General features: G+C 44.0%; 2 protein-coding genes and 1 pseudogene across 2 annotated transcripts; all 3 read left to right on the top strand.

Moving 5' to 3' along the window:
• Positions 1-247: 247 nt before the first annotated feature.
• On the top strand, positions 248-827 carry LOC125547834 (uncharacterized). Its single transcript, XM_048711593.2, has 2 exons — positions 248-407; positions 538-827. Exons 1-2 carry the CDS (start codon positions 300-302, stop codon positions 697-699), a joined length of 270 nt encoding a protein of 89 aa, XP_048567550.1. The 5' UTR covers positions 248-299; the 3' UTR covers positions 700-827.
• Positions 828-2,111: 1,284 nt separating this feature from the next.
• On the top strand, positions 2,112-2,897 carry LOC125546590 (uncharacterized). Its single transcript, XM_087516570.1, has 2 exons — positions 2,112-2,256; positions 2,431-2,897. Exon 2 carries the CDS (start codon positions 2,472-2,474, stop codon positions 2,829-2,831), a length of 360 nt encoding a protein of 119 aa, XP_087372696.1. The 5' UTR covers positions 2,112-2,256; positions 2,431-2,471; the 3' UTR covers positions 2,832-2,897.
• LOC147978337 (uncharacterized) lies at positions 2,847-3,383 on the top strand (annotated as a pseudogene).
• The last annotated feature ends 9,021 nt before the right edge of the window (positions 3,384-12,404 follow it).

Genomic DNA, 12,404 nt, shown 5'->3' with positions numbered 1-12,404 from the left:
CTATCCACTTGTCCATACACAATATATATATCCATTCCCTCTAAAACAACATATATATCCATTCCCCCTAAAACAGGATATATATATATATATATATATATATATATATATATATCCATTTATTTGTTACTTGGATTAAAGTATTAATAAAACATTTAATTCATGCTTATAATTAGCTAGGCAGTCACACCATTGTATTTACGGTCTATATAAACACACACAAATCACAAATAACAACACAGGGAAAAGAAGAACTATACATACGTGAAGTGTAGTTAGCCTCCTCTTGTACTATACATATGGCGATGCTGAAGAAGAACACGAGCGCCCTGTCCTGCTTCGTGGCCGCCCTCATGGTGGTCATGGCTGCCACCCTTCTTCTCTCCTCATGCGATGCCCACGAAAAGGTTAATCATTTGAATTTTCTATTTAATTTGCAATGTCTCCGTTGAGATCAGACGATGAAGCAACTTTTTTTAGATTGGATATCTAATCTGTACATTTTTTAATTGTTTGTTTCTTTACACCCGTATGCAGATGGATAAACCCCGTGCTTTCCCCCTGCCGGCTTCATGCTACTCCAAATACTTCCCAAACTGCACCGATGAGCGGTGCAAGAAGTTCTGCGGCGGCAACGACATGCCGCCGGTCCCCGGGGCTTTCTGCAATGACGACAATAACTGTTGTTGTCCCATTTAGTTAATTATCAGCGCCTCTGAAGTGTTCTAGGAAGAAATGGAGATGTCAATAATATAAGAAAGAGATTATACCTTTCTAAATCTTTGTAAACCAGCTTTTTCGGCAATTTTTGTAGTAACGATTTTATCATTGTGTGTCTCATTGGTTCGTGTATGTGGACACAAAGCAAAAGTAATGACTAATTAAGCTTGAACAAAAATAGTAGTTGGTACCTGTGTGTTGATAGCATAAGGAAAAACAAGTTTTTCATTTATCGACTAGATGGACATGATCACGTGAGCAACTACCCTTGGCGTTTTTAACTTCACCGAAATGCAATTCTATCTACACTTCTGATACACATTTGTTAACGATATTCCTACTTACCCCCTCATTAATTTCATCAAGGATTGTCAAAAATATTGTATTTGGGGAGCGGGGGTACAAGTTGCATAAATAATCTTAATTTACCATCAAAAATCGAAGTGTCTCACGTTTAACATGAACTGTCAATCATTAATAAAGTTCATATAAGCAAAATGTTTCAATCATATCCTAAAGGACTTTTGTAATTGCTACTATGGTCGTCAATGAGCACATTTTGTAGGATGTGGCCAATGTTTAGGGGGTTGATCCCGGGCCATGCTCCGGCCATGAATCATAATAGGGAGAGCGGCCATTGCCTACTCTACAACGATTATTTCCAGTCCACATGCCCACCCTATAATGTCAAGCTTTTCCGATGACGTTTATGAATGGCTAGACATGTGTTCAACTGTATCCAAGAGGGAGTGGCGGAGTATGATGATTACTTTAGATACAAGAATGGTGCCCATGGAAGGGTTGGCTTCTCCTCTTATCAGAAATGCATTGCGACTATCCGGATGCTTGCATACGAAATTCCTGGTGATCTTCTGGATGAGTATGCCCAGATGAGTGAGTCCACATGCCTTGAATCATTGTATAGGTTCTGCAAAGCTTTGGTTGTTGTGTTTGACCTGGAGTACTTGAGAGAATCAAATGTTGCAGACACGACCCAGATGCTGGCGATCAATAAACATGGAGCTAGCAAGATGTGTGAAATGTGATGGTAGACGAAAATCATGCACAACGTGATTGTAGACGATGAGCATGAAGACGTCATCTACGATCAAGGGTTTGATTACCAAGGTGAAAGTGTAGAGACTGAGCATGGACCAGTAACGTTCACAGAGTTCACACAATCTCATCATGAAAGACGTTATTGGGTAACTCACATTCAACTTCAAAATAATTTGGTTAAGCATATGTGGACTCATCTACGCAACCAATAAATAAATGTATCAGATTTGGTTGAGCATATAACGTTCTGTTGTGATTGAATAAAAGGAAGTGATTGTTCCTTGAAACAAAAATGGTGAACCTCAAATAAACCCCCCGTCGAATCCCCTCCCTCCCCTCCCGCCCCGGCGCTCTCCCGTTCGCCTCAATCCGCCGCCAATCCGGCGCAGATCTCGCGGGGGCTTCGCCGCACCTTCACTACGGCCGGCGTCGGCACCACCGCGCCCTCGCTGCCGCTGCATCGCCGCATTCGCTACGGTGAGTCCATTCCTCTGCCCTCTCTGCTCTGTTCAAGAAGCCCCAATGGCGGCCGCGCCCGTTGATGCTCTACCGCTCTGCAATTTCCATGGACTAGGATTCACATCTACTGCTATCAGTATTACCCCCACTGAATCCCTCCACCATTTTTGTTTCTGTATTTGCTGCCAACAGGCCAGGTCAGGTGGCCTTGATCCTCCATCCCCGCCTCCACCATGGAATCTGCAGATTGGTCCTCGCTCCCGGCGGACCTCATCCGCCGCATCGCCGACGGCTTCCTGGCCACCAGCGACCTCGACTACTACATGGACCTCCGCGCCGTCTGCCATAGCTGGCGCTCCGCCACCGACGACCCAAAGGGCACCCCGGAGGACCCTCGCTTCCGCCCCCGCCACTGGGTCAGCATCGACAGGACCTGGAGCAACACGCACCTCCTGGTGAACACCGCAACCGGCCGTTTCCTGCGCAAGGAGCTCCCGGTGCTCCGTGACTATTTCATTGACAGCACCACCCCGGACGGTCTCCTCATCTTGATGGACGATAAATCCCCTCACATCTTCAGTGTACATGGCTGAACCTGATATGCTTGCCCTTTGATCAGGCTGGCTGTCAGAGGTATCTACACTGTCGGCGAGTTGGGATCGGTGGCGCCATTTCCGCTTGCCGTGGCCAGGAGGATCTTTAATCTGATGAGGTTTTTCAATGCTGAGCCTGTTGAGTCGGATGATGAAGATACTCCATGATGTCCGAGGAAGAATCCATTAGGCAACCGCTGTTACCTAATGCAGTCATCTGCTGGAGAAATGCTGATCATCATGAAGCTAAAAGATGGCATGGAGGTTTACAAGATGGACACTGAGAGCTATGTACTCGAGCATGTGGACAACATTGGTAACCGTGCCGTCTTCGTCAGTGGTTATTGCAGGTGCGTGTCTGTTAATGCTGACAAATTCCCATCCATTGACGCCAACTGCATCTATTACATAAAGAGCGATGATTTTTCTCGTGATTACATCTACATGTACAACCTCAAGTCCCGCAGAGAAGAGCAAGTCTCTAAAGACATATCTTGTGTTTCTCGCCCTTACACAATTATTCAGCTCCTCTCCAGCCTTGACCTCTGGTAGCTTAAAGGGAGTGTAGGCTTCCATCGCTGTTAATGGTTGTGTTCTTATGGTTTTATGTTACCTTTGTAATGACATTGTGTTGGCTTCAGACTTTCAGTATATTTAAGCTGAGGCTTGCTCTGTGAAGCTGTCTTGTTTTGGGCACAAGTCTGATCGAGCATAATAGAATTTATGTGATCTGAAGGTATCACAGGTTTGATCGATTATAATACTAGTAGCATTTATGTGATCTGATGTTGGTGTGTGCAGACGCACTGGGAGTGATGCCTGTAATCTAACATACTTTCTGAAGTGAAGGATAAGATTGTAGATTTGCACTTTTGGTCTGGGTTAGTAGGAGTTCAGGACATGTATATTTTCAGTTTGTTGGGAAGCCGAAGCTAGAGATTTCAAAGCTGCATTGTGAAATATACTTCACAATTGTGTGTGTAGTTTACCAAGCTGTTGTGTGTGTTGCTGGTTAGGGAACAAACTGTTGTGTGTGTAGTTTACCAAGCTGTATAACAGAACCTGGTAAAAAGAAACTTTCGCTGTTGCTGAGAGATTTATGAGGTATAAATCCAGAGTCTGATGCACCATTTTGTAGCAACCGAAATCATAGGCTTAACGTACTTTCTCTGTCAATGACCACCACAACGCACCCATCAGCAGAGCCCTTCCGAGAAGAAAAGGACATGACCTAGTTCATTCGAGGAAGGTGACTAGGAAACCTAGAGTATTTAATGTTCCTTTAATCTTGATGTAGTATTTTCTCCAATTTTCTCTGTTGAAATATTTATTTAGCACCATCTGGGTTCAGTCCCTCTTTTCTTTCCATTTTCCCACTGTTTAACACTTCAATTTTGTAGTTTTTTTGGGTATTGGTGCATACGTATGATTTGTGTTTTACTTTTGGGGATTTAGTCGTGCGTTTATCACATTCTGCTGCAGAGGCACAAGAAAGGAGGTAGCAGTAAAACTGAAAGAAGTGCAGGCAACGGACCACAGTCTCCTGAATCTCACAAGTCAGATTTATAAGGTGAGGAACGCTCGCTCACTCCTTAAAAACAGATAAAGAACATGCCACGGGGACTTTGCAACATTACAATCTAGGACTACATTATATTATGATCTGATTGTATTGGTTTCAGCCCAGTTTTCTGTAAATTAACTGGGCAATTCTCTTCTTCTTAATTAATCGGTGAGGCAATTCTTTTGCCTCCATTTCGAAAAAAAAAAAATGTTGCTGTCCTTGGCGTCATGGACTTCCGCTGTACAGGACAGTGTAAACCTATGATCAGGCGCAGACTGAAACTCACGGGAAGGTGGCAGCCATACGGCGTGTCTACCAATCAGGCAGATTAATGGCCACTACTGGCATAGTGACTGACAAACCAAGTAACCTCAACTTCAATTATTAGGCTGGGGTTGGAGGTGCTCATGCAGAAAAGAAATAAGTGGACAATGGCGCATGTTTGGAAAACAGAAAGAAGGAAAAGAGCAAAACGCCAGCCTCCAAGCACTTCCGCCATAGTTCAGTTGAATTTGAACCCCATTTTGCCTAATTTTAGCTTCGGCTTGCTATGGCCTGGCAACAAGTCGACCTGTCCATGTTTTGCATGCTGTTGTATGGTTCAATTTGGGAGCCGACCATCTTGGCATGCTTCGTTTATTTCCGACTTTACACCCCTCAAGAATTCGGCAAGGCTTAACTGGGTCCTTCACTCGGTGTTTGGAATTGGCTACTTATAGTGGTTGGAGATAAGAATAGCATATAGATTGTCTCTGTACCAAAAGTGGTTGTCAAACAAAGCAGGTGTGTCATTATCAAGTTGATGTTGCCTCCAAAAATTGTTGTCAAATTGTCACAAAATTAGTTCCAGTTCATCTTCTTTGTGCACTGTCCTCTGCTACCTTTATTCAGAATCCTAATTCTTGTAACAAAATGCAACATCCTCGCGATGTCGAGGCTCTCAGTACATATATTGATTGTAAGTTGAGGTGACAGGCAATTTTCGTGGTTGATCACGGCACGCCGAAGCTCCTTCGTGAGATGCATCATGTATGATGCGATGATCTGCCTTATTCTCCTACGTGATGATTCGTGCGTTCAGCTGTTTGCATGAGAAGTCGTTCAGAGAACGACGATCAATCGCTTCTTTGTTGTAATATACGGATGATGAATCTGGAGCTGTTAATCTCAGTTTTCGTGTCTTGTCCGTAGCTAGTGCCTAGTGCATGCCCATGGCATTAAAACCAACAGGCATGCATGCTGCTGGGGCAACAAATAGCCATCGATCAGGCCGGCACGATAGTGTTCCTGTGAGTGGATCCACACGACGTCCTGCTCATATTCACGTGGGTGAAGTCTTTGGGGAAAATATTTTCAGAAATCAACCACAAAAACTAGCTTGGTGCGGTTCCGAGTCACAGGTAGGGAGAGACACGAACGACTCTCTTACATCGCATTCCCATGGGTCCCATCGCAAAGCAGATTTTTTTTCTTTCAAAAGGGCCCAAATCATCACAAACATGGTAAAAATTACAACAAAGGCCCTGCACCACCGAACGATCACTACCGCCAGAACGAGCCGCCGATGTGTTGTTGCCACAGCTCTTTGCCAGAGCCCGTTTGACCATTTAGATGATAGCCGGAAAGTCTTCGTGCATGTGACCCTAGGTACCAGCGTCCCAGAGCCCTAGTCGTCGCCATTAGAACCCTCGAGTCAACCTAAAGCTTGTGACACCAAGTCTCGCTGTCGTGCACGCTCGATAAAAAAAACCCTAACATCATTGCCCCAAGGAGACGACAAGAATCTATGCCGGGACTTTGCCGACTTTGTCCCTATGGATGAACTCGAGGTGGATCATAACCCGGAAGACTAGCTCGAAGATGAGGCGTTGTTATTTGTCGAATGTCGTCCTTGTGAGAAAAATAATCCTAACCTAAACTATTCGCCAGAGCCGGCACCTGGACCCTAAGGGACAAAGCTGACATAGAAGCATCGGTGTGAGCTAACACCAGTCGTTTTTTATAATTTATTCACTAATTTGTACTAATAACTTCTTAATTGAAGTTGACCCATTAGAACATATACTACCTCGGCAAACAAATATAGGACATTTTAAATCACCAAAATAGTGACCTAAAACATTTTACATATTGTTTACAGAGGTGGTAGCTGACACCATAGGAATTTTTCTTTGTTTTGTCCCTGGGATCCCCTCCTGCCTCTCCGTTACCAACTTTTTGAACGGCTGACAGAGGGGAGATGAATCCTTGGCTCGCCAGTCAAGCTTGAGAGGGATGAGTGTCCTAACCGCTACAGTGTGAGGGAACTGCGACCCCTCACCTCAAAAATAAAAAATCAGGGCCGGCACTGCGACAAACCCTAAACAAGGATACGTATCGTGATTGCTATCCTGGTGGTTTCACAACCACATCCATGCACCTATAGTCGGTAGTCCCAAAACCGGACATTTTTTTTCCTACAAAGCAACGCTAACTAAAACATGCTGCAGATTTGGGACATGCAGAATCATTTTCAGGGCGTCTATTCTTGGGGGCATACGAGAAAACAAAAGCTTGAGCGATGCCACTGAAACCGCCATTTCTCTAATAAAATAAGGTAGCTCTAGTTCAACATGCATCATGCATGCATGCCCGAATAAAATAGGCTAACCACATGCAAAAAGCGTGTCGGGGCAAACTTTTTTTTTCTGAAGACTAATCAGAATCATAACTACTACTCCTTCTAGACATATCGATGGTCTCACCTGCGTTCCAGAGTCTTAGTCGTCCTGGCTGTCGTCGAGAACCACTTGGCCTCTCGCCATCCCCGTGTTGTGAAGATCATGTGCATATGCAAGGTGCAGAACTGAGCTTCAGTGACATAACATGTTAGTGACTCAACTGCACCTGCAATTACATCACTGAAGCAGAGGTGCACCTACACCTAGTGGCGGAGCTAGTGAGGGATAATTGAGGGGGGAAATGGTGAAAAATATTTTTTTGTTGGGGGCAAAGACTGCATTTCTCTCCATTTGCGGCACCCAAAACGAATTTCCTTCACAAAAGATTCATGGGCTCGGTTGGGGGGGGGGGGGGGGGGGGCATGGATACACATAGCTCCGTCAGTGTCACATGGTAACCTAATTTCCTTGCCCTATACCATGGTTTTATCCAAAAGATACTTTTTCTGGAAACTAATTAAAGACATTTCAAATCACTAAAGCCTTTCTACATCTTATATTAATTTACAAAGTGAGTATTAATAATGGTGAATTCGTGTGTCGATGAGAGGGAACCATTCTGTGTCATGGTGGAATCTTATGACTCGACTGTATTTACTTTTATACTACTTTAGACGGTGGAACCTATGTGCCATAATGTCACCGTGAGTCTGTGAAAGCGTGATGTAGCGCATGTTGCGTGCAGGAACAACTCAAGAAAATTTGGCTTGACAGAGGAGCAAGGTCGGTGCCCCGCCGAATGTGCTTGGGTGGCGTGAAAACGACAATATATCATCTAAAAGATTTCTAAGAATAACCATAACCACCTACAAAAGAGTTTAACATAGTATCTAAACATTACTAGATTTATCATGAAATATTTTTTTGTAACACCCGTGAAATTTAAACATCCATGATTCTAATTCTTAGTAGATGTCATGTGACCAGTTGTGTATGTGTCTCGGTATTTTCAGAAACCCGAGAGCAGTAAATCAGAAAAGAGCGGGAGGGATTAGGAAAGAGCGTGGGTCTACTATCGGAAAGAGACCCTAAAAACATATAGGGGCTCCACGACAATGACGCTTATGAGTGTCCTTGCCTTGCTGAAGGTGTTGCAAGGAATGCGTACCCCGCATGCAGCTTGTTCAGCTTTCTCTTCTTTGCTTCACATGTTCCTCCAAAGCTACATTAGCGAGGCACTGATCCTCATGCTCTTGCGACACTACTACCTCCTTCGGGGCTCCTCACCACGGAGGGCCAACGAAGCATTTTAGCGAGAGACTACCACAAGGTCCTTTCCAACGGGCCTAATAATGTAGACGATGATGTCTCTTGGAGTGTAGGTTGATGTGTCCGATGCTTGTTGGCCGATATTTCCGGCGCTAATGTTGTTGTGCTCTCCATCTGTGACCTTTCGAGATTGCTCTATATTGTCCCCTAGTGTAATGTGCTGCCTCGATAGCATCCCTCTATTTTGCAAATGCAACATAACATGTGTTGCATCGCACAACCAACCTATACTTAATTCCAAATATTTTAGGAGTTATTTCTCGCATTGTATTGTAACTATGCACTTGGTGTTTTGTGTTTTCTTTGTTCTTGCTTTGGCAAGAGGTATTGCCTCTTGTGATGTCAGGGTTTTTGTTCTAGTTTCTCTTATAAACTTGATCAATATCTTTTGGAAATGAGATCATAAATCTAACGAAGACCGAGCCTGGAAGGAGGAACGCAAGTTGGAGGTTGGGATCGTAATCTTGACTTGACAACCATGCTACGGGGGTACTGACCTAAAGGTTCACCGGCCATGGGCCCTCAAAACGTAACGTGCCCCTATGATTTTGCTCCACTTGACGCTGATAGCCACGAATGCAAAACAAGTAGGCTAAAAAATGTTAGGTTTGGAGAGTAACAGTACGATCAAAAGACCCCCTTTAGCTTTCGTTGATTTTCCACTTTTCCTTCTAGTTGAAATACCAGCGTTCTGCCGTTTTAATTTTCTCTGAAGAAAACATTAATTGTTTGGGTAGGGACAATATCTACACATGATTTTCCAAGATGGCGTATTTATATATCACATAGTATTCTGCTTGACACTCATGTGATTATGTTGGAAAAATAAGGTCAGCCGTAAACTTTTTCATTTCTAATAATGGAACATGTCATTTTTTTACCACAATAATCGAACATGTCTTTGTTTGCCTAGGTACAGTAAAACTATCGAGCTGCCGGTTCCAAAGTAAGACTACTCACAGTAGAAGTAACATAGATAGTAACATCACATATATCTAGATAAAATAAATGACGTGACAAACAATAAAATGAAGAAAAAGAGGCATGTAGTAACATAGCTAGTTACTAGTACTAGTATGAGTAACATCACACATATCAAGGCAAAATGAGTCTATAGCCTAATAAATAAAGTGTTGCATGTTACCACACATATATTACTTCCCACTATTCCGTTTTATGTTACTCCACACATATATTACTCCCCACCGATCTTCGTGCCTATGCATGTTGCGACACTACTACCTACGACGGCGACAACAGCGGCGGCAGCGGGACCAACGATAACAACTCCGGACCGCAGGTGAGATCCTATAGTATATGACTCTAGTATTATTCCCTTTTGCTATGATGCGTCTCTGTTTGCTATGATGCGTCTTCGTTCAACTAGGTTGACTACACTTTCATCACAGACATGGTCAACGGCAGCGACCTCGGTGAGGTACTTACTATAGTGCATAGTACAACGGTTCACTATCCACCGTCATTATAGCTTAATCAATTTTCTATTCCTAACTAAATATGGTACTGCTACATGCATATAGCTTGCTGCACAAGTTGCCATTCAGGTGACGGACGGCCTTCAGCTGGTTCCTGTCAACTCTCCGGTGGCGCCGGCGCAGGTGAGATATCGCTACTCTACGCTATATGATTTGATATTTAGTTTTGAGACACCGTGGCATGTTCTGCCTCTCGTCTAAAGCTCTCTCTCTCTCTCTCTCTCTCTCTCTCAAACACACAAGCACACTTAGGTTTCCCCGTAGTCTTTTATCTCTTTCACTCCTTGTCTATTCTCCAATTATTTGCCATGTTTGTAGTGGATGATGCTGATGCGACGATTTGGTTGCACAGAGTGGAGACGACAACGACAACCATTATGACAACTTCAGTATAAACATAGACCCAATCGATGAGGAGCCGTCTACCAGAGTAGTATCTTCAGTTCAGCTCTCACAAGCACTGTGGACAGTAGCCTTGCTCACTCTGGCCATCGATATTGGCACTGCGCTCTACAAGCCAGCCAGAGGCACGCTGTTCGGCCACAACAAGCTCGCCTATTACCTCACCCTCATCGGCATTTTCTTTTCTGGAGTAGCGGAGGCTCTGATCGCTGTTTGGCTGTCCCACTCTCACGAGGTTGACAAACGTTGTTTCTCGTTCGGGAGGGTTGTCCTATGTGCCTCCATCGTGCCATTTGTTGCCATCATTGGCATAGGAGGTTTCTCTTTCATGGAGGGGGCTAATATGACTCTTATACAAGCTGATGGAGCTGTTAGAACATATTCATCTATTTACCGGTTTAGGTCTCTGGCTTAGTCGCCAAAGTTGACGTACACCGACATGTAATGATACATATAAATATACATGACACACTCCAGAGCGTAACACGCTACAACATCACATGATGCACGCAACCATTTTATTAAATGTCAATCAAGGTCACCAAGTACCATCGTAACAATATACATATAAATATACATCACACGCGCCAGAGGACAACGCACTACAACATCACAATCCCTTGCATTATATGATATCGGAGCCTCTTCTTCCTAAACAAGTATAGATGGCGCTCATCCCTGTGATATGATAGGAGCTTAAAGACGCAACACACATCACCTGCCTGATGAAAAAAAAAGGATGAACATCAGCGGCGTACGGGAAGATAGATAGTGGCCCAAGCAGCACTTGCTTATTACCGGAGCTTCAAAGTATATTTGTAAAAATAAATTAGTTTCCATTAATTCAAGTGCCATGTATGAGACGTGACAGCTCAAGCATGCAGCTGGTTGTTTTTGCAAAGAATGTGACACAAGACGACAACGGTTTGAACACCTTTTCTTCTATCAATAATTAGATTGGTTCAAACTTTTTTTTTGCGAGGGAGATTGGTTCAAACTTCCACTAATGCTAAGCCCTGCGTTTGGTGGTCTTCATGAGTGTGAGGCTGCAAGAGGTGGCAAGATAAACTCAAAATTCGTTGGTAATTCTGGTGGTGTGGTCAGTCTGGAGACATATGAACAAAAACATGATTGATAAAGTGCAACACTGTTGCAGAGAGTCTTAGAACAAATAAAAACTTCCTTTTTCTCGCGAGTCGGCTAGGCCTCCTGGAGGTGTGATATTTTCTTAGATAAAAGGCATACGCCCGACTTTATAAATAAAGCCACCAAGCAGAGTAGCACAACCAACCAAACACAGTAGCAGAACAGCAGATAGAATAAGTCGCATACATGGCAACCCAACCAGTCATGGCATGCAGGCCAGCCCTAAAAAGATATGATAGAAAGAAACAGGATTTAAGACGCCTCCCGATGCCAGTGCGCCAAGGAGGAAGCCATGGTCCGAATCTTGGACACCATAGCGTCCAAGGCCTCGTGGTCCGCTTCCTTAATCAATAATCTCAGGATGGCCGTATGAGTGGAGAGAGGTGAAAATGGAACTACCTTCGTGGATGTCTTTGCGGCGTGCCGTCCACCTGCCCACATGGTGACCAGGGCCCGTGTAAACTGATCAGGCGACAATGAATCAATCTATTAGGGTCAAGATCCATTGTTTAGTGCTAGGCTCTATAGTGACAGAGACATATTTAACAACTTCTTCTTCCCCAAGGCCCACACGCAGCGGGCCATGGTGCATTCAATGGTGAATGCCACCATTAGTCCTCAGCCCCCGCAAATCTCGCAGGCTCACGGCAACTTGTACTTGTCATGTTTCAATGCAGAAGGAGATTGGTTATAGGGTGCTAAGCGCCAAAGAAAACCCTTTAATAATGAAGGACCTTGGGCTTTCCAGAGCCGATTTATTACAATAACGCGTAAGGTACACAACTCAGTAATTGATCCATTTGCCAAAAAAGGCTTTCGTCCCGCTTTATAAATAAAGCAAACCGCCAAAGTAACAACAAGGTTCAACAAAGGTCCAAACAGAGACAGAATTGATCCCATTTGCATGAGAAAATTGCTTTGCGGAAGGCACCCATGGGGCTGAAGAAACCATGAAAGTTGATCTGTAATTTTATTC

The sequence above is a fragment of the Triticum urartu genome, chromosome 3A, assembly GCF_056163025.1.
Source record: "Triticum urartu cultivar PI428250 chromosome 3A, HENAU_Tu73, whole genome shotgun sequence".
Taxonomy (NCBI): domain Eukaryota; kingdom Viridiplantae; phylum Streptophyta; class Magnoliopsida; order Poales; family Poaceae; genus Triticum; species Triticum urartu.
Note: the sequence above shows the minus strand (reverse complement) of the source record. Positions and strands in the feature narration are given on the sequence as shown.

What these genes read in the sequence shown, in the direction of transcription:
- LOC125547834 (XM_048711593.2), top strand. Translation starts at nt 300, where the DNA reads ATGGCGATGCTGAAGAAGAACACGAGCGCCCTGTCCTGCTTCGTGGCC. An exon ending in CATGCGATGCCCACGAAAAG is followed by an intron (nt 408 to 537) that starts GTTAATCATTTG and finishes ACCCGTATGCAG; the next exon opens with ATGGATAAACCCCGTGCTTT.
- LOC125546590 (XM_087516570.1), top strand. Translation starts at nt 2,472, where the DNA reads ATGGAATCTGCAGATTGGTCCTCGCTCCCGGCGGACCTCATCCGCCGC.